Source organism: Belonocnema kinseyi, chromosome 10, assembly GCF_010883055.1.
Source record: "Belonocnema kinseyi isolate 2016_QV_RU_SX_M_011 chromosome 10, B_treatae_v1, whole genome shotgun sequence".
NCBI lineage: Eukaryota > Metazoa > Arthropoda > Insecta > Hymenoptera > Cynipidae > Belonocnema > Belonocnema kinseyi.
In genome coordinates this window covers 82,697,786-82,720,122 of record NC_046666.1, presented here as the reverse complement: position 1 = coordinate 82,720,122, position 22,337 = coordinate 82,697,786, and the positions used below count along the sequence as shown (strand labels likewise).

The window sequence follows — 22,337 nt, the reverse complement described above, 5'->3', positions numbered from 1 at the left end:
TATTTTTTACTACAGTGTGATTTTGGAAATGCTTTCTTTCATAGAAATAATTTTGAAACAAGAAACTCAGTACATTTCAATTTAAAAAATTGAAATTATGAACATTTTGAAAAATTTAAATATTTTAAGAGACACAAAACTTTGTTAAAGGAAAATTTGTGTATAAGAAAACGAGGAAACATTTTTTTAAATACAATGTTCCTCGCCAATGTGTATTTCTACTACTGTGAAAAAATTGGCATCAACTTTTCGTTGATATAATGAAAAGAAAAGTTAAAAAGAAATTTGAATAATTATTTAGCTACAAAGTTTTTTTTTTTAATTTTGTATTTTTACTACAGAGCGGCTTTCAATAGAAAAAATTTGACTTTCACAGATATAATTCCTCATCACAGCAGAAAAATTCATTAAATAACACTATTTCTCTTATACATAAAAATCTGTGTTTAAGGGTTTCAATACAAAAAATGGGATTTAATATACATGGCTAAAAAATAATTTAAAAAGAGTTCTTTGACTGCAGTGTTTTCTGAAAACTTAAAAAAAAATTTTTATAAACTTTGTTAAAAGATTTTCCTACTACATTTTAGTAGTTTTTTCATTAGTTGTTCTTCGTTAAGAGATTTTTTCTAAGAATAGTACTTTCAAACGTAAAAGAGCATACCTGTAAGAAATTATGTGCTTTTCAGATTTAAGAAAACTCACTGATAAGGATCGCCATTATGTGTCAAAACGTTTGAAACAAGTTAATTGTTTTCGATTCGCTTGACTCTAAACTCTAAAGACAACAATGTACATCAACATTTTCTACAAAACTAAGTTTTGAAGATCAATAACATCACCCAGCGATTATCAAGTTATCCTTATTTTAAATAATATTCTCTTTTAATAATTTTCGATAAATGCGGTTTTTTTTTCTTAAATTTTTAACAGCTCTACCTACGAAAAAACAATAGAAAATTGATTGATTAACTCAATGGTAAGGAAATGGGCAATTTGAAAGACAAATGCATTATCTTTATGGGGGACATCACATCGAGGGCCTGAAGCAACTTAGTATCCAGTGAGGGGTAGAGTCGTTGCGCAGTGGAAGGGGAAGGTTAGGCAGGTAACCGTGGGGGAAAAGACGATCGCCCCAAAAAAATAGTCCCATGCTCACAGCGGGTACCCTGCCTTGGAGCCTACCGAGCCACCCGGCCGGGGTCGCATTCCCCTACCGCCGGGTAGCCACCCTATCCAGGGTAGCAGTTTGGGAATCGCTGCTTTAAGGGGTAAACTTATTAATAAATGAAAATGTAAAATAACGTTTTTTTTTTAAATGAGCCAAAATCCATTTTTATTTCACCGGTATCCATATTATTTAATTGCCATTTACCATTTTTCGTAATGGTCATTTTACCTCATTTTTTAAATTCAAATTTCCGCCCATCCAATGTTTTTTTCGAGCAAAAAGTGAGTAGGTGAGATCACCCTATAGTAAATAATGAACCTACAGTAAATAATAATTAATTTGAAGTATAAATGTATGTTAAATAATTAGTTTTATTTACTCATAAGTGAGGAAAATATACACGTGAATATTTTGAAATATAATTAATTATTTTACGTATGTTTGTACTTATGATTCATGATTATTTAATCTAAGATGGTCTCCGCCATAAAATAAAAAAATTTCAATTCCGACAACGTAACCCAGCGGGCACGAAATTTAAAGACGTTTTTAAAGAGTCCTAAAAGTCATTTTAGGACGTTAGGTCTAAAATACGTTTTTAGAACGTCAAAAAAAAACGTTTTAAGTCAGTCCAAAAAATGTCCAATATTTTAAGTACGTCCTAAAAACGCCTTTGAAACTTTGTATGTTTTTAGAACGTTATTTAGCCTAAATTAGAACGTTTTTATGACGTTCTAAAAACGTCTTGCGACATTCGTGCTCACTAATATAATTACATTTTCGACACACACAAGCTAGGTCAAATGGAATTTGTACAGAAAAAAATAGCGTTTCTATTAGAACAAATTTTTGATCCCAAAGGAACTATCACAAAATGGAACCTCTCTAGCTGCAAAGGAACCCAAATGATAAAGAGTTTCTAAATGGACCCAAAATATGGATTGAAATAACTCCAATGGAGCCCTTTTTTTGTCGCTTCTGCCTTGAATCATTTTGAAAATTTTGCAAGTTAATGATGCACATTTTATTTTATAATTCGGATTAATTGACATTGCGCTGGGAAAATTTTGATGAAGAAACTAAAATTATGAGTGGACATTAGTCACTCTTGAAAGGAAGGTATTGCACATGAAATATTACTGTTTTTTGAGATTATGTTGAAAATCCGACTTTTTCAACTGCGCATGTAACAAAAAAGCGAGGGAATTTTGAAAATGATACAATATGCACTTGTAATATTACGTTAATATTACATTTTTTTGAAAGTTAGATTTTTTTTTTAATTTAATTTGCATCTGAGAAGGTATAACCTAAATGCAAAGCGGAAACTTTTACTTAAGCTGCAATATTACCAAACCCTCAGTTTTTATCTGTGTGGGTTCAAATAAACATGATGGTTAATGAGAGTTTCGAGAAATAGAATGTATGTTAGGCCAAATGATAATTGGCGAAAATGTAAAAGTTAGGACATGTAAATTCGGATCGTCACTTATCTCGAATCTGCATCTGCGTGCTCTTTAGATATGAATCAGTGAGAAGGTACTTATTCATTCAGTGAAATAAACGCTTTTAAAATTCGCAGCACTGCACTATGTTAATTTAGCAGTCATAATAAAATAATATTTGAGTAAATTTAGTCAAATATTCATAGTAAAAACTAAAAACCCATAAATATGATCAAATATTTTAAAAGGTGAAAAGTTTTGAAGCTTTTAAAAGAGAAATAACCTCACATATTACTTTACTTTCAAGATTGGACTGCCATTTATACACCCGTTAATTAAGTAATTTTTATACGAGTTCGAGTATATTTTTACCGCAGTTAATTCAGCTAAAAAACATTTCTGTGTTGAAATGTTGTCACAGGCTTATACTGCCCAATATGTCGAAGGCATTTTTGGTTAGAGTTCGATTTTTATTTGATCATTTTTCACGGGGCTGTCCCGGTATATATCATCAGTCACGGACGCATTTTTATAATGCAATCAAGTGTTCTGAGGAGAGCAGTCTGCCCAGACATATTGGACAAAGCCTGGTTTTTACCCCATCATTGACGGACTGGGTTGCAGTCAAGTACACGATGGGGGGACCTACAGCTTAAGGTGGGTTCCGAACCACCAGAACCTCAGTAAAGGTACATTGAAAAATGTCTAGAGGTACCGGCTCAGGGATCGAACCCCGGACCTCTGAGGTGAAGTCCGAGTGTCTAACCAACTGAGCCACTGAGGCTCATGATAATATTAATTAATTAATTAATATTAATATTCAGCTAGTATTATTATTATTATTATTATTATTATTATTATTACACCATTAAGCCATTTCCCTATCGCGATAGGCGTGACTCACTCGGTAGGGGATAACTTACCGCACGCAAATTAAAAAATGTATTTCATTTAAGACATTTATTTCATTTACTCTAGTGTTACTGAACTGATTAGTAAATAAGTCAGAAATCACTTATTAATCAGTGAAATGTCTAACTACTATTTTAATCATTGAATTTTTCACTGATTCATATTTTTAAAGTAGAGTGTGGCAACTGTAGCCGCCGTATTGGATTCACCATCTTGAATTTGAAATTCTGATCACAGACTCGAAATTAGTATCCTTAAAATCCTTAGGTGCTTTGACTAGATTTTACGAAAAAAAACAGCCCGCCGTGTAATCTAGTCTCCAATATAGCGAAAAGCAGTACTTTCTGAATATTTATGTCAGGATATCTCGAGAAAAAGCAGACTTTGAACAATTCTGAAGCCAGATTCTGATTCAGAGCGTCAAAATGCTTTAGAAAAGTATTGTCTAGTTTCTGGGTTAAAAATCTTGTCAGTCTGTGTTATCCAGGCAAGGTTAAAAATCGGGAATTATCTTCGATTTATGTAAAGTTTATCTAGAAAGGTTAATTTTTGTTGCAGTGAATCTTTCACCTGGAATCGAAGTAAACTTTATCTTTCGTTTATTCTGTGATATTTCGATCTTAAATTTTAAAAGGCCTGCGCACAAATATGCGGGAGACGTACGAAGGCCTAGATATAGTAGATATAGATATAAAGATATAGTATTGAGGACGAAATAAGAGAAATAATAGTCGCGAGCTTTAGACGCGCTCAAATATGACAGCTGCGCGCGCTGCGCGATGAGAATGAGCCCGCGGGGCGGTCAGATTTTTTGTCAATATTAGTGTACTGAATTCCTTAAATTTTTTTAGTTTTTCTATTAACCTCTATATTCCATATTAATGATTGAAATCTTCATTTTTAAATTGTTTATTTTACGTATCTTTTATTTGAAATTCCTCAATTTTTAAAGAGTTTAATTTTGAATTTTATAATGCTGATGTTTATGTAACAAAACGGTAAAATTTGAATTCTTAACTATATAATTGCCTACATTTGAAAATTGGTCAATTTTGCGAATTTTTCATACGAAATTTCCAAAGGTTGAAGCCTAACTTTTGAGTTCCTCAGTTTGAATTAATACTTCAGTTTAAAAATTGTTCAGTCATTTTAGAGTGATATTAAAAATATTCAAAAATATAACCATTATAGGTAGTAACAAGAAAACCATTTTACAATTCTCAAGGATCATTTTCAGATAAATAACTTTGTAACAACGAGAACTTTAAGCATCAGGGAAATTTTGTCTGCCCACGCAGATTGATAATGTAATAAAATAATAGGTCTCTCGTCCATTTAGGAAAGCGACTAAAGAACGGCATTCCGTACATGCTTCAGGTAGCATACTTGTGGAACAAATTACGTTTTATATCGCTTCCTGTATCTTCCAATGGTAGGATTTTCTGTATCAGCTTATTTTGCGGAGCAAATATACTGAGTTTGAAGATCCCCAGACGGAAAAATTATACATTTTATGGTTTATATATAGTGAGAAGTTTTATGTATAACATTCATTTTTTTATACAGAAAATGTATAAAACAAATTAACATTATATGTAATACTTCACACTATGTATAAACTATACATAATATTTCCGCCTGGGTCCCCTTTCTACAGTATTAAAAAATGCTACAAAATTTGGTTAAATCGCTGCTATATATTACTCGTTAGATTAAAAACTAATAATAAGGTTTTTAATTAATAAACCGTTGCAATTTAAATTTCGCGCCAGAACTTTCCAAATTTTTCGGGCGATTAGACACAGCCCAACATAATAGAACATTTTGTCCAGAGACCTGATTTTTGACAAGACCTTAAAGATATGAGACCTTAAAAGCCCATAAAAACAAGATATCTATAGCCTATTAATGTACATAATTTGATTTGAAAAATACGAAAGCTCTTGGAATTCGGTAATAAGTTTTGGTGCCTGGTATTTTAGAAATCTTGATTCGGTTATGTCCGGATGTTGTCCATTCCGTCGATTTACGAAGCCCCCCATGATATGGCCTAATGATGAAATTCTTATTCGTTAATCGTGGCGCGCCTATAAATATGCATTCCTTATAACGTGTTAGAGCTCTCAGGCAGTGGATGCATAATTACAGGAGTAACCTGCTTCAAGGGTTCTCACTTCCTCAACCCGGCAAGTCGCGGCCATCCTTCCTTCCTTATCGCCTCATTACTTATTCCTTAAGCTCGGTATGTACGATGCTAAAACCGGTTCCAGTTTCTCTTATCGTATCTTTACCGCAACTCGCATAAAAGTGGCAAAATACCGAGCTGATTGACCAAAAAGGAATATGTACACCTTACGTTTCGGACTTACACCTAATACCAATGGACTGACTATTTTTGAAAAAAGCACTATTTTTATATTTATTATGATAGTTTTTTCAAAAGGATAGAAGATACTTTGTAGATTAGAACTTAAAACGATTAATTAAAACCCCTTACTACACTCTAGGTATAACTAATTTACTATATAAGATAAACTTAGCATTTAATCATTTTGTCAACTTTTTAAGAAGACAGTGCAATAATATAGTGCAAATTTGAATATTTTCCTCAAATTTAAATAATATCTGAAATAATTAACATTTTTCTATGTACTTGGGCTCATTTTTAAAGGTAATTTTTTTTTGAATTCGCACCAACTTGTTTATATTATTTTGCAATTTATTGCTTAAGTTGGAACGAAAATTTATATCAAATCTTTATGAAATATACAATATATGTAATCATTTTATTTTTTATTATTACTGTTTTTCTACAGATGAAATGTCTGTGGAATTACCTTTAAAATGAGGCAAAGAACATTGAAAGTTTAGATAGCCGTCTCAGCATATTTCAGAGAGAAAAAATTTAACTCGCATATAATTGATATTAACAGAACTTAAGCGGTCATCGAAAAACAGGTGAATCATACTTTTGATCGGTACTGTATTATAACTATACATACTAATAAGTACTATGTGAGATACAGGTTAAAATGTATGTGATGCCTCACAATCATTTTCATTCAAAAAAGAAAAGAGAAAAACATATGAGCTCGTCTTTGAATATATTACAAAAACTGAAAAAAACCTTTTAATATTTCTGAAAAATGACAAAAGAAGTGGAAAAATATTAGTTTTTTATGTAACATTCTTTTTTCCAGTTCATTCTATAAGACACATAAGTTCCCACGGAAGAAGTATACATTATATAAAATTCTCTTTCTGGAAAAAATGACAAATTTTCATTTTTCATAAATATTTCATTTCCTGCACTGAAAATAATGCTTAGTTGAGTCAAATATTTAGTTAGTAATATATGGTACTGCTACTGCTATTTTATTAGTTGGTACAACAATTCCATTAGTTTCAGTGACCATTTAGTTAGCACCAGCAATTAAGTAAATGGTCGTCCTAACTAACAAAATAGCAGTACCATATCTTACAAAATGAATAGTTGGCCCAACTTACCTTTTTTTCAGTGTGTCCATCGTTTTTCATATTCTTCCTTTTCTATATTCTCTGTAGTTGGTTTCGATAAACTTATTACAATCTTCAAACAACTATTTTGTATTTAAAATTCTACGAAATACTGCGAGTTTTAAGAAAGGTAATGTAATTTACTATTCTTAAAATTTTTATTATCACGATTCTATAATAGTTTCTGCCCCACGATAGGCAATATTATCATGTGCTTCATGTTCTGTACGTGCAAATAAACGAATTTTTTTACTGATGTCTTTTTAATCTATAAAAAGGGCTAAAATGTTTGTGCATTTATATTGGAAATAATGTATGTACTAAAACAAAATTATACTGCACACTTTAAATTGTAGTTGGAACAATATTTATGGATAAAATAGAATTGGGAAAAAATATTTCATTAATTTGAACGTTCAGAACTTCAGGTACATAATATTATCAGGGATCGGTCCGATTTCGAAATGTTTTAGTATGTATCGTATTTACCAGGTATCATAACCGCTACATGGCATAATTACACGGAAAAATAATTATAAATGAATAAAGACAATGCGTTTACTTGCCAGTATTAAGACCACCATTTCTACTTTATGCAAGAACACGTACCTACTAGGTATCATATAGCTACTAGGTATTGTTCACAGTAAAAAAAGTGTTCAAAATGATACCGAATTCAAGAGCATTTTGATCGGCCGAAGAGAATAATCGACTTTGAGATCATAATGATCTGATTCGGGATCATGTATGAAGTCAAGCCAATATGGCTGATGTTCTTACAATACTTTAGCTCATATTCAAGCTTTTTATGGTTTCTGATCGTCTAGTGTGCTTGAAAAGTTGAAAAAATAACGCAAGTGACAACTACACTTAACAGGTGATATTTTCTATCACCTGTTAAGTGTAGTTGTCACTTGCGTGCGGTTAGATATAATATTTAGGTTGTGTCGTTATGACACCGGCACCAATAATTGGCGGCCATTTTGTTTAGTCTGATAAATGAACCAAAAAATGAGATCAAATTGATCCGAATGGAAGATCATTATGATCTCGAGAGTCAAATGATCGCTGGAGCAAAATTCTCTGCAACAAAATTGATCCTTTTTTTTACTGTGTGATACAAATACTATGTAACTATCTGTCGAACCTTGTTATGTCTACTAGGCATAATAGCTTTTAGGTATCATATGTATCAGGCATGATAGCTACTGATTATCATACACAGTAAAAAAAATGATCAATTTTGTTGCAGAGCATTTTGCTCCAGCGATCATTTGACTCTCGAGATCATAGTGATCTTACATTCGAATCAATTTGATCTCATTTTTTGGTTCATTTGTCGGACCAAGCCAAATGGCCGCAAATTGTTGGCGCCGGTGTCATAACGACATAACCTAAAAATGGTATCGAACCGCACGCAAGTGACAACTACACTTAATAGGCGATATTTTCTAATATCAGAGTTCGTTAGTTTTTAACTTTTCAAGTACACTGCACGATCAGAAACCATAAAAAGCTTGAATATGAGCTTAAGTATTGTGAGAACGTCAGCCATCTTGGTTTGACATCATACATCATCACAAATCAGATCATTATGATCTCAAAAGTCGATCATTCACTTCGGCCGATCAAAATGCTATTGAATTCCGTATCATTATTGTTGTATATCAAAATGATATTGATTCGGTATCATTTTGAACACTTTTTTTTACTGTGTACACCTATTCGCCATAATATCGAATAGTTATCATAACTACCACTGTTTTTATAACTAATCATATCCAATTAATATTTCACATAGATTTCTCATCTATAGTTTCTCGACCGATCAAATTCATCACATTTACCCTAAAACATAAGCTAGTTGACCTTAAAATTAACCCTGTTTGGAATGTTAATTTGCTGATTATTTTCAAATAGTGCCGCGCGAAAAAGCATCCTTATAGCGCCTGTAAACTTAGTTAATGTCGCTTGGCATCATAACCGCAAGGTGTGATAACTGACAAGAACTATAAATTCTAATCTACCAATGCACTGATACTTTAAATACTATTTTTAAGATTTTTGTTCTGCAAGTCTGACATTTTCAACTGTTTTTTTATTGCAGGTGATGGACAGGCAACAATACATCGTCAGACCTATGGTCATGGACGAAACAACCGAGAATGGTACGGGAAGTGAAAATCCAGCTGTTGCCGGTAGTAGTGGTGTTGTGAGCGAAGCTGCGGTAGCACATGCGCCGGCCCTGACAGAACAAACCCTCCGTGAACGCGGCATTCCTTTACACCAGGCCATTCAACAGGTAAGACGGATTTTCTTAGTATCTTTTCTTCTATTAAAGCCACGCAGACACTATGCTTTTCAAAGACCGAGACGAGACCGGATAATGAGATTGCCTCAGGCTCGGCTTAGGAGTCAAAAAATAGAATATAAATAATTTTTTATCGTTTTCTAAAAGGACATTTTCCCCGAAATATTTCAATTATTTTATACTTGATAAGTAGACCGGGGCAGCGCCATCCACCAAGGCCTTTGCTAACAACATCGCTTTTTTTATTTTAATTATTGTTTGAATTACAAATTTTTATTTAATTAGAGAAATAGGGCTATTATTAATTGAGTATATAAATTAATTGAAATACTTACAGTATGAATATTTGACATTTTGATATAGGTGAAACATTACTGCATCAGTTAAGTATGAAAGTTAAACTTAATTCAAATCCAAAATAAATCATCCATAAATTTAATCAATAAAACGATTAATCTCCAACCTCAAAACATTACACTTGTAAAACACATAGAATCATTCTATTTTTCAATGGACGATAAATTAGATATTTATATTTATTCGGCAGATATAGTCCGCACCTAGCAGAATGTCCACATTTGTCAACGAAAAAGAGGTTTTATCCTAGCTGCCACTATTTTAAATAAAAAAACATCGGTTTAAAAGTTACTTTTCCAAGAAATTAGATGTCAGCTAATCAAACCGTCCAATTTTCCTATCATAAAATGTTTCTATTTTTATAAAAACAACTGCGGCTACCGCTGCTATGTCTTATTAATTTTTTACAAAGCAATGGATATCAACGGGACGACGCAGCTCTGTATCTATCCTACTTTACATTTAAAAGCTTTCAATTTTCTTTCGCATCGAGTATTACTCCAGAAACACCATTAAAAAAGGCTCATTTGCGACAAAAAATGCTACTTGAAATTTGACTTCGGATTCTTACAGTGCTAATATGCAGAACAAAAGCCGATATATTTGCGACCAAGGTATCTTTTCTTAAATATGCAATTATTATAGCAATCATGAATTAACAAGTTTAAAACTCAGAAAATGTGTCCCTTACCACCTTAAAAAAGTTTGCAAAACTTCAGCCCAAAATAATAAGTAGTTTTCATAAAAACTCATTTTTTATTAAAAAATGGACTATTTTTCATCTGAATTTATACAGATTTGGCCAATAGAATCTCAAGAAAAAGTCGGTTATTGTCCTCTGCAAAGTCGTGCTATCAAGTACACTTATCGGTAAAACGATTATTAATAATTAAATTCACTCAAAAAAAGTTCTAATTAAAGTTACTAGACGCGTCTAATTAAAAAAATTTCTAGTTATTTTAATCCGAAATTATGGTTAATATGACTAGAGAATTCTAGTTAATGAACTCTGGTTGATTTTGTCTGGTTAAAACTGTTCTGGTAACAGAAGTGTCGCGATCTTTTGTCGATTTCCATAAATCTGTCTTTTGTCTTGTGTCATTTTGCTAGATGTTTTATAACCTACAAAGTTGAAATTTACATCAAGTATAGAATGAGAGCTGTACTATGTGTTAATTATGGTGACTGATTGTGGAAGAAGGATTTACGCTGTCTTTGGCGGCGAAGTGGGGAAAGCCGCTGTCGTGTACGTATGGTAATTAGACAATAATGAAAAAATTTTAGCATTTATCTGCAAAAGTAATTTTTCATATGTAAATCTTTAAATGATTAAAGTATATATTCTAGTCAATTAAATAAACTATATATTGGCAAAATGAGGGAAGATAAATAAAATAGTATTAAACATGATGTATTATACGTAATTTTGTCGAGAAGCAACAAACAGATTTGTAATCAGCACAAAAAGCTAGTCCAAATTAAAAAAAATACATCTTGATTCCTCCACTCTGCCTCCTCTGACTGCGTCGATCCTTTTCTGTGATCTTTTTCGTGAATCAGGCACGATTATAAACAATAAATTTAAAATTTATATCTTCGTGAATTTTAAAACAAATTAATAGAACTCTTTTTCTATATTTGGTACAAAATTGAGCGTTATAAAATAAAAAATGACGTAGTTATTTCATTTGTTATAAGAAGAAAACTAATCATATAAGTGACCTTCAATTTTGCGGTAAAGTAATGATAAATTTACAGAACGACTCATTTAAGATGAAATCTGCTAGACCGGGACGTTAATCATCAGCGCCTCTTTCGCATCGCAGGTTCGAAAGGTTCACATCCGGGTTTGAATAGTCGTCGTGCACCTGCGATCTCGCCTTAGGGTCATTGTCCAACCAGCGCCGCTTTCGCGAAAATTCTCTGCTCTCACCGGGAAAGCTTGGCTGTTCCCGTTATTAGGTATATCCAGGTGTATATATTAGTGCGAAGATACAATTCGAGACATCAATTTACGTATCATAAAGTAATTCATAAAAATTTTCATTTTAAATCTCACTGCACCATATTTCATACTTTATATGCAGAAGCAGTGTTATCTTAAATAATAATCCGTTTTTATTGACACGCTTAAAAAAACCCTCTAACGCAGTCATTTATTGGATTATCAATTTGGTATTTTTTAATTTCAAATTCCAAAAATGTATTTTTTCCAAATTTATTTATATTTATTCTGTAAATTGTTACAATTTAAAATCAATAACATTTTAAGACGTAGCAAAATTTCTGATTCAAAAAATGATTTCTAAACTTCGTCTTGACTTGGCTTGTTGCCTCATTTTTTTTTATTTCAAATTAATTTTTCTAGAATAAGAATTGAGAATAAAAAGTTTATTTGATTAGGACTTTTTGACTTTTCTTATAGGCCGCATTAATTTGAGAAATAAGACAAAATTCAGGGACAAAAAAGGAAGTTCATAAGAATTATAATTATTTAGAAATCAGTTCGTAATTTTCGCATCTAGATTATTTAAAGAGTACAAAATTATGCAACGAGCAAAATGGGAATTTTTCAAAAGAGGGGAAAAAATATATGTAAAATCGTAATCGTTCCGAGAAAATCGACTAAGAATTTTGATGGTATTTCAAAATCAGCTGTGGATAGCGATTAAAAAACGAATTTTCTATATTTCGCAGAAATAAAAACTTTCTCCTGAGAAAGGAAATGACGGTAGTGTGCCGGAGTTCACCACCGGCGCAGTACTGGCCCAGTACTGGCAGAACGTTAGCTGCACGACCGGGGCGACGCTATGCCAGTAGTACAAAAATAGACTTAAAAAAACACGTCTACAAATGTTGTCAGGGTGTTTTGAAATGTCGAGAAATTGACTATACATTTGAGGTGAAAACATTTTTTTTCTATTACTTTTTTAAGGAAAACATTCTAAGTTCCACCTCCACGAGAAATTTTAAATGTTCAGAAAAAATTACATTGGATGTATGTCTTAATCGTTGTAGAATAGTCTAAAAAAACTAAAAAAACAAAACGTTATACGAAGGTTTAAAGAAAATTGTCATTAAAAAAATGGTTGCGCAACGTGGTAGAATTTCTAAGTTCCGTTGATATAAGTTTTGAATGTTCATTAAATGTTCTCATCAGAACTTTTAAAATGGTCTAAACCGCGAAAAAATAAAATATTACACGAAGAAAAATTGCAGTCGATTTAAATGATTTATTTAATAATTATTTCATTGATATTCCTGTTAGAAGTTCGTGTGTTTCACATTCACATAACGTCCTATAATAATAAATAATTAGAAAAAGAGAGCTCAAAATTTGGTATTTGAACTTTTCTGAACTGTAGCTTATAAGGATGGTTTTTTCACCAAGTTTCAACATGTCGGTTTAGCGCAGTGGTTATCACTCCTGACTGTTAGGCGATAGATTTAGGTGGTATAGATATGTAGGTTCGGGTCCCCCTTAGCGTTAGAAATTGTATTTGTAATATAATGTTTAAAAATGTAATATATGTATTCATTCTAAGCAGTGCCATAAACAAGTATTGACAAAATACTCGCAGTCAATTATTATTTATTTTTTAAATTCCTTTTTTGTTATATCTTTAGATTATAGAAACAGTGAGTGTTAAAATTAAACAAATAGTTTCAAAATTATATTTTTGTAATTATAAATAATATTTGGATGATATGCAGTCGTATGATGATGAATGGATGATCTTTAAAAATATTAAATAATTTTTTATCATTTTTAAAATTAACTCCGGCATTTTCGTACGCCATCGGTTTGCCAGTACTTCCCTAGTACTGGCAGTAAGTACTGCGCTAGTGCTGGCACGCCAGTACCGCCAAGCATTACAAGCCAGTACTGGAACTCCGGCAGGCTGTACTGGGCCAGTACTGGGCCGGTGGTGTATTTCCACCTGGGCTAGTTCTGTGCTGCAACATTTTATAGGTATATGGTCAGTGAAAGTCATGGACGTAAACCCACAAATTATGTAGATATGAACTCGATGAGAAAAATATACTTACTTTTGAGCATATTTTCAATTATCGTAGCATATTCCACTGTTTACATTACTTCTTTCCTCAGTGTAACATTGAACAAAATCTTTACTCGGTTGAATATATATGCTATTAGTTTTTTTTTTTAATTTTTACTTCATATCGACGTCAGAGAACAATAGTGCCAACGCGACATTCTAGCAGTTAAGCAAAAATAATTATATTTTAATTTCAAGACTAATTAGAAGGGTACGACTTAAACATCAAATTGGCCTAATTAAGTTAACAAGTTTACATTTTTATTTTTTTCCCTTAGTAGTATTTAAATTCTATTTGAAAAATGAGTTTAGACCAAATTTATTATTTCACGCAAACATTATACCAATTACGGTCTGTTATTTATCTACGCTTACATCATCTGAAAAATATGTGTGAAAAGTTAATTTATTAAATAACTTAGCAAATTAATTTATGGACGGAAAACGAAATAATTAATTTGAAAATTTAGAAATTATAAAGACTAATGAATTCTAAAAAAGTACTGAAGAAACCTTGAAATTTAGAATGATTATGTTTATTTTTATCTTTTATCTCTAGGTAAACATTTAACTTAAAAGCTGTATCTTAAAAAAACAGTGGCATTTTAACGTAACCAAAGCTTTAATGCTTAATATTTAATTTTCTTCATGTCTATAACGTTTACAGGCAGAGACTCTTCTAACCTTTTTAGTCCGCCTTTTTCAGAATTCTACGTCCACATTTTTAGCCTGGTCCTTTAATTTTATATTTTTAAACTGCACCGCAGTGTGGAACGAATTATAAAATTTTTTGGTCTGACGGCAAATGGCCTTTCACCGCTTTTGTCAATTCTTTTTAACTTCAAATTTATGTTTAAAGTACCTAACTTGTTTGCATAATAACAAAAAATATTGTTATGAAATTCTATTTTCTATAATGATAAAAAGAGATATTTCGGGTTTCACTCGTTTCTCTTCTTATCAAAATGAATCATCGTGAAAGCATTAACTCTATTATTAATTTGTAGAATGTCAGGATCCATTTGCGCTAAGACCAAGAAATTATATATTCTGTTAAGGATATGGTGATTCAAGCGTTCCACAAATTTGTATTTTAGGATTGGAAACATTTTTAATAGGGTTGTTTCCAAAGTCAGATATCGTTTTTCCAATAAATTGATCTTATAGTATAAAAAATTATAATTATAAAAACGTCCATAAAATATTTTGTTTAACTCACGCACGAAAAGTTCGATTTTTCGAGGCATGTATTGCGTGCGGGAAGTGACCAATTCCGAAAACGTGGTAAATAGCAGTTAGAAAAAGACTTTTTCTAGCTGCTGCGCTTGCGCTCTTTGAGTAAGATTACTTTTTCTTGCTGTTGCGCTTGCGCATTTCGAATCAGAATTACTTTCCAGAATTGTCGGAATCATAACTTCACTTCATTATGATTTGATGAATTTTCGGTCATTTACAAATTTACCAAAAATGTCAGGAGTTTTTAGGTAATTTTTGTAATTATACCATCAATTTCCAAAAATTACCATAATTTTTCAAAAAATTGGTTTTTATTGTTTCTCAAATTGAAAATTTCCCGCATTTGTTAGAAAAAAATATTGTGTGCTACAGGAGCTAAAATTAGGCAGTTGAAACTCTTGTGAAGTTTATAGTACTTGCCATCGGAACATCTTCGGGTCGTCTCTGGCTCGTACAGCTAACTTAACATTCGTGTGCAACTGCCTACTTTTCACACTTGTAGCACAATATACTATTACATTCTCATTCATGAGAGTGTAATGTAATCGTTCAAATTTTCGATCTCTGGTTTTTAACGGATCTTTACGATTCGGCACGCACAGAATCCGTAAATCATAAAATTTTGTCGGTGTCCGTCTATCTTTCTGTATTTCTGTATATATGTCTGTATGTATGGTTACCTGAATGTTGTAGCCACGTTAACCTTTGAAGGATGTGTCTGATCGAGTCCGCATTTCATACACTTCTAAAGGTCCCCAAAATGAAGGTTAAGTTCGTTAATCAGACATTTCCAACCAAAATTAAAAAATGGAGAGCATTTAGAAAATTTTGAAATTGTTCTTTTTCTTTAAATTTTATACATTTTTGTCAAAGTTTCTTATAGATGGGTAAAATGCATGCAAATTAACTAAATAAAATTTTTTATTTTTATGAAAATTAGAAAAGTTATATACTTTTCAAAAATTGGAAAATTTTCAAAAAATACAAAAAATTATTTTTTTCATAGATTGCAAAAATTTCATTCAAAATTTTTACTGATACCAAATATATTTCAAAACTATTCTAGCTGAATTTTCTGATTAGCCCACAATTTAACAAATTAGAACTTTTTCAAAATTTTAGAAACTTTTTACATTCTCATTCATCAGAGTGTAATGTAATCGTCCAAATTTTCGATCTCTGGTTTTTAACGGATCTTTAAGTCTCGGCACTCACGGAATCCGAAAATCATACAATTTTATCGGTGTCTGTCTGTATGTCTGTCTGTATGTATGGTTACCTGAATGTTGTAACCATGCTAACTTTTGAAGCATTTGTCCAATCTAGTCAGCCCTTCATATACTTCAAAGGTTTCCAAAATAAAGATTAATTTCGTTAAAAAAAGACTTACAACCAAAATTAACAAATTCAGAGCATTTTCAAAATTTAAAAAAAAATGTTTTTCAAATTTAAAAATTGTTGTCAACGTTTCTTATAAATGGTAGAAGACTTGCAAATTATCTAAATAAAAATTTTAATTTCAATGAAAATTAGAAAAGTTATATACTTTTGAAAATTTTGAAAATGTTCAGAAAAATATAAAAAATATTTTTCTAAAAGATTAGGAAATTTCATTTAAATTCATCATTAGACATCAAATATATTTTTAAGCTATTTCAGTTACATTTTTCATTCAGACAAATATTCAAAAAGTTTGAGCTCATTCAAAATTTGAATAAAAATTTTTTATGAGTTTTAGAAATTTTTGTCAAATTTTGAGATACGTGTCAAAAAGACTTGCAAATTATCCTGCTGATATTTTTAAATTTGATAAAACTTCAAAAAGTTTTATGCTTTTGAACATTTTGAAAATTTAAAAAAAAGGGAAATTTTTTTTTAAGGGCATGTGACACAACTAAATGCCTATATTACCGACCTCACTTTATCAGTTCACTGAATGTTTTTTTGAACCTAAGAACTTTTTTTGTAAATAAAATATCGAGCTGAAACTTTGGAAAATGTATTAGAGTACAATAAAGTACGTTTAGGTCCTGTATTTTGGTAGGAACTTCACTGAAAATTATTTTATCTTTTTTCTGAACCTCGACATTTTTTGAACGTTCGAACTTTTTTTATACATAAAATATCGGTCTCAAACTTTGGGAAATGCAAGAGCCGAAAGAAAACTACGTTTAAGTACAAAGCTTAATAATAAAAGATGTAAAAAAAATATATTTCAACTATCAATTCCATCGGCATCAGCCGGTAACGTTGTACACGAAAATACGAACCCTGGCGGCCACTAGACGAGGCTCTAGAGGGTTCGTATTTTCGTGTACAACGTTACCGGCTGATGCCGATGGAATGGATAGTTGAAAGTTTTTTTTTTACATCTTTTATTATTAAGCTTTGTACTTAAACGTAGTTTTCTTTCGGCTCTTGCATTTCTCAAAGTTTGAGCCCGATATTTTGTGTATAAAAAAAGTTCGAACGTTCAAAAAATGTCGAGGTTCAGAAAAAGACGAAATAGTTTTCAGTGAAGTTCCTACCAAAATGCAGTACCTAAACGTACTTTATTGTACTCTAATACAATTTTTAAAGTTTCAGTTCCATATTTTATTTACAAAAAAAGTTCTTAGGTTCAAAAAAACATTAAGTGAACTGAAAAAGTGAGGTCGGTAATATAGGTATTTAGCTGTGTCACATTCCCTTAATAGGTTGAGAAATATCAATCCAAATTTCTACTAGATATAAAATATATGTTTTTCGAAACTATTATCATGAAATTTCTTAATTAGACAAAAGTTCCAAAAGTTGGATCATTTCTAAAAATATACAATTTTGGATTTTTAAGAGATTCATAAGTTTAAAGCGTTGTTTTTAGTAGATTTTAACAAGATTTACAAATTATCTTGATGAAGTTTTTCAATTGGATATAAGTTATCGAGCGCGAAGCGCGAGTTTCGTAATGAGAATGTAATCGTCAAAGCCATAGGTCCTTTGAGAACCTTCTTTAAAAACAAATCAGAAAAAATTTCAGTTACAATTTTTGGCTGTAATTCCTCAGAAGTTTAAATCAAGGTTTCGATTTAATTTATAGAATTTACGATCTTTGAAAACATTTAGTTAAAGTGTATTCATTAAACGTACGAAAACGAGCATGAAGCGCGAGAGCGCACCTGCGCGCCCTAGATGCGGTCAAACTTTGCGCGAAGCGTCGCGCACCCATCACGTAATGAAAATGTGCCCGCGCAGCGGGCATATTTTTAACATATTGTTTACTATTTTTAATTTAATTTTGAAATATGAATTTTTTATCGCGATGTCGATTGGAGGTCCCCTTTGACGTCAAAGATTTTCCACCAATCACAGCTCACGTGTCCGATGATTCTCAAATATCTTTTTCTGGGACGATTTTTTGTTTTGTTTATGTGCACATCGAAAATAAGTTACAAAATATTGTTTAAAAAAAATGTCAAAGAAGGGTTTCGTAAAAACCAGTAGAGGAAATCTACCAAAAATAGATATTTTTATGGTATATATAAAGAATTCATTGAAAAAGTAATCGTAAATATGTACGATTTTAAAATATGTTAATAATTGCACCTACAGTTCTCCTTCAACATACTACTGACTCTTAAACCAAATATTACAATAAGCTTACAAATAAAGCTATCAAATCAAAATAGTCAGAATTGACAGCAGACCGTGGCCTAACCTCTTTATCATGAGTTTCACATCGCCACATTGATAGATATGAGAACCTTTGAGTCACGTGGCACCCACGTGACACCAATTTGAATAAGTGTTTTACCGCCGTCAATTTTTAATAATTTCTTTCTGCTGAACGACGCAAAAGAAAAAAAATTATAACGCCCCTTCGATTCATATTAAAATGATGTATTACAAAATTATTTGATCTAAAATCGCGAAACAACCCTAATGGGGCTATACTTCTTTTTTCTGAAATGTGATTAGTAATATTTCAAACTTTGTTAAGAATGTCGAAATAATTTAGTTAATGGTTCTATTATTAATGTGTGATTAAACAAAAAGGGAGGGATAAAAAATCAACTTTTTTCATAACAATAACGAAAATAAAGATATTTATATATTTCTAAATATTCTCAAATTGTTATTAATTGGCAGTTTGTATCGTACAATTAAAATGTTAATAAAATTAATTTAAATATTGCCGTAGTGTATTGCAATTTTCATCCTGAGAATAGATGAAAGGATGGAAAGTAATTCAAAAGCGATCTGTGGAACGACGCGTTGATTAATTCACGGTTTCTCGCATCATCGTCTCATCCCTCTACGCCTCAAATACGTACTGACTATGGGGATGTTGCGTGGAATAAGAAGAAAAGATATTTTTATTCTTTAGCAACTCATTCTAAGAAGGGACATTTTTTATGAATAAGAAACACGTTTTTTTTATAAACAAAGTTTGAATATTGAGACTGCTCGCGGCATTTTTCGCCAAAAGCATCGATTCCTTATATCTCAGCGACGTCTTTCTTTGGGGGAAAATTAAAATTGTATGAATTATTGGAATTATATATTTTTGAGTATCTTTTCACGGATCTCGATTTTTAATTATTCATTGAATTGATATTTCACACAGGGTTTGTATCCAGGTTCGCGAAACAATCCATTAGCCTCTGAAAAGGAACACTTACAAAAGTTTCGCGATTCCCGTCATTTTATTAAGCAAGCCAAGATATGTTATTTTATCAGCAAGGTTACTCTTGTGGATGAAAAATATTTTTATCTCATTGCAAGCAATATTCTCATTGTCTGTGCTTACCTGGCATGGCACCACAGTAAATAGGGGTTCTATTCGTTAAGTATACCTCAAGATTACGTTACTGACATGAATCTAGGCGAAATGTAAAATAATATAGAGATTCCTTTCTATTCTAATTTTTCAAATAGCAAATTTTCACACTTTTATTATTTTATATTTATTTCAAATTCTAATTAAAAAGGCCATATCAAGCAAAGTTATCTTTTAAAAATTCATTTCAATTTTTTTACGTTCTACGTGAAAATCCTAAATTTGATTATGGTAATTTTTCAAAATGAAGTATCTGGCCTAAAATATCTTGTATTTAAAATCTAAATTCTATACTATGATAAAATCATCAGCCTGTGAATTTAAAAATGCTATATAACTTATTTCACTGTGATTTTTGAAATAAACTTCTCGTCCAACTAACTGTCCTCTTTAAAAAATTGGAGCTGATGGATGATTTACTGAAACAAAAAATCTAGATGATTACAATATTTTAGAATTAATATTTACTTTCTGGTTTTCAGTCTGGTCGCTTTTAAATGATTAATATGAATGATTATATGAAATGATCATAATTAATATTTTGTATGGGAAGATGTTTACTGACAATGAGAAGCTCCATTGTTTACCTGCTTCCAGCAGGAATAACTAAAACATTGATACAACGTTACCATTATACCGTAACCTTTTATTATTTGCCCTCTCTCAACTGCCCAGATGGGAAATGACCATTGGCTTGGTACAGCGCCAGTACCGCACTAGGATTCCTGGTACTAGCGTGGTACAGGCATAATACTGGATTGAAGACGGCGTGTTACTGGCATTACTACTAAAGGTAACTCGGCTGGGATTTGACACTTGGTACTGGGACGGTACAGCAGTTGGTACTATGTCTGTACTGAAAGTCTGTACTGATGCGGTACTGGCATTACTGCCAAAGGTAACTCGGCGGGGAGTTGGCACTTGGCACTGGGACAGTACAGCAGTTAGTACTATCTCTGTACTGAAAGTCTGTACTGACGCGGCACTGGCATTAATGCCAAAGGTAACTCGGCGGGGAGTTGGCACTTGGTACTGGGACAGTACAGCAGTTAGTACTATGTCTGTACTGAAAGTCTGTACTGACGCGGCACTGGCATTAATGCCAAAGGTAACTCGGCTTGGAGTTGGCACTTGGTACTGAGACGGTACAGCAGTTAGTACTATGTCTGTACTGAAAGTCTGTATTGACGCGGTACTGGCATTACTGCCAAGGTAACTCGGCTGGGAGTTAGCACTTGGTACTGGGGTTGTACTGAAAGTCAATACGGACGCGGTACTGGCATTACTACGAACTGTACCTCGGCTGGGAGTTCACACTTGGTACTGGGACGGTACTGCAGTTGGTACTATGCCTGTACTGACGCGGCACTGGAATTACAACGAACGGAACCTCGGTTGGCAGTTTTCGGTTAGTACTGGGGCGACTGTTAAAAAACCAATTTTTAGTTGCAGTGTTTTAAGGAATTCATCTCCTAGCAAAATTAATATATTTGCAAAATGATGCCTGAGAAACTATTGTTCTTTTAACACTTTAAACTTTTACATTGTTTATTTCTAGATCTATACCTTATAACAAAAAATAACCATTTCCGTAGAATAAAAAAGTCTTTCTATAAAGTGTTTTAAAAAAGTAACTTTAAACAGGTAATTGTGAAGAATTACGAAAAATACGCAAGGCACGAGTTTCAAGTTGTTTAAGAACAGTACTTCCGCAGATAAAATTTCGCAAAGATATACATTTTTAAAAATAATTATTAAAAAGTCTGTAACTGAAACAATTTCTTTCTTATAAATAATGAAATTTTGTAAACAAAAACTGCCAAAAGTTTCAAATAAATCAACAAAATATTGGTCATCATGGGGATTTTCTTCAACTTGTAAAAAGAATTTATTGAAGTAACTTCTTAGTTAATATATACATATTAATAGCGACTATACTAAATGTTACTTTGCCAAAAATTGATATTCTGTAATGTGCCTTAATCTTATTTGTAAATGGAATGAAAAACAATTTTAAGATCCAAGGAAATTTTTATATGAAAAAAAAGCTTTCTGTATGCCAACATGACTTGCCTTGTACAATGAAAGCACTTATTTGAAAAACAACGAAGTAATGAATTAATACAGTCAAAAAATCTTATAATAATAGTAAAAGCCCACTTACGTTTAACAGAATTTTAAACGTCAAAAAGTAAGAGATAATGGCTTACGAGCTTAACATTTTTTTAAACAGAACGAAGAACAGAATGAATACAATCAAACAACCTTATTTATTTAATCTTAGCTGCTTTTCACCTTCTCTATCTACTGCGTTTGAAAACCAACGTGTTATGTAGTTATTATACTCTTTTATGGTAAGACCCGTAAATTTTTGCAATATGATTTCTGTAAAAAAAACGGAGACTATAAAGCAAAACAAACGCGAATCAAAATTGAGAACCTACAGAAACCGGATGTGCGCATAGATTTCCAAAATAAGATAATCGAAAGCATAGATAGGGCAACATGG

General features: G+C 31.8%; 1 protein-coding gene and 1 long non-coding RNA gene across 5 annotated transcripts in view; both read left to right on the top strand.

Annotated features, from left to right (window-relative positions):
- Positions 1-22,337, top strand: part of LOC117182181 (RNA-binding protein fusilli) — a 141,491-nt gene that overhangs the window by 25,356 nt on the left and 93,798 nt on the right. For all 4 annotated transcript variants that reach the window (XM_033375239.1, XM_033375238.1, XM_033375237.1 and 1 more), the window contains exon 2: positions 9,152-9,346. In XM_033375239.1, the coding sequence (XP_033231130.1) occupies positions 9,152-9,346 (195 nt within the window). The remainder of the gene's footprint in view (positions 1-9,151; positions 9,347-22,337) is intronic.
- LOC117182183 overlaps positions 10,840-22,337 on the top strand; it is a 16,412-nt gene continuing 4,914 nt past the window's right edge. Inside the window, exon 1 of the long non-coding RNA XR_004468280.1 lies at positions 10,840-10,958. This is a non-coding gene — a long non-coding RNA (uncharacterized LOC117182183). The remainder of the gene's footprint in view (positions 10,959-22,337) is intronic.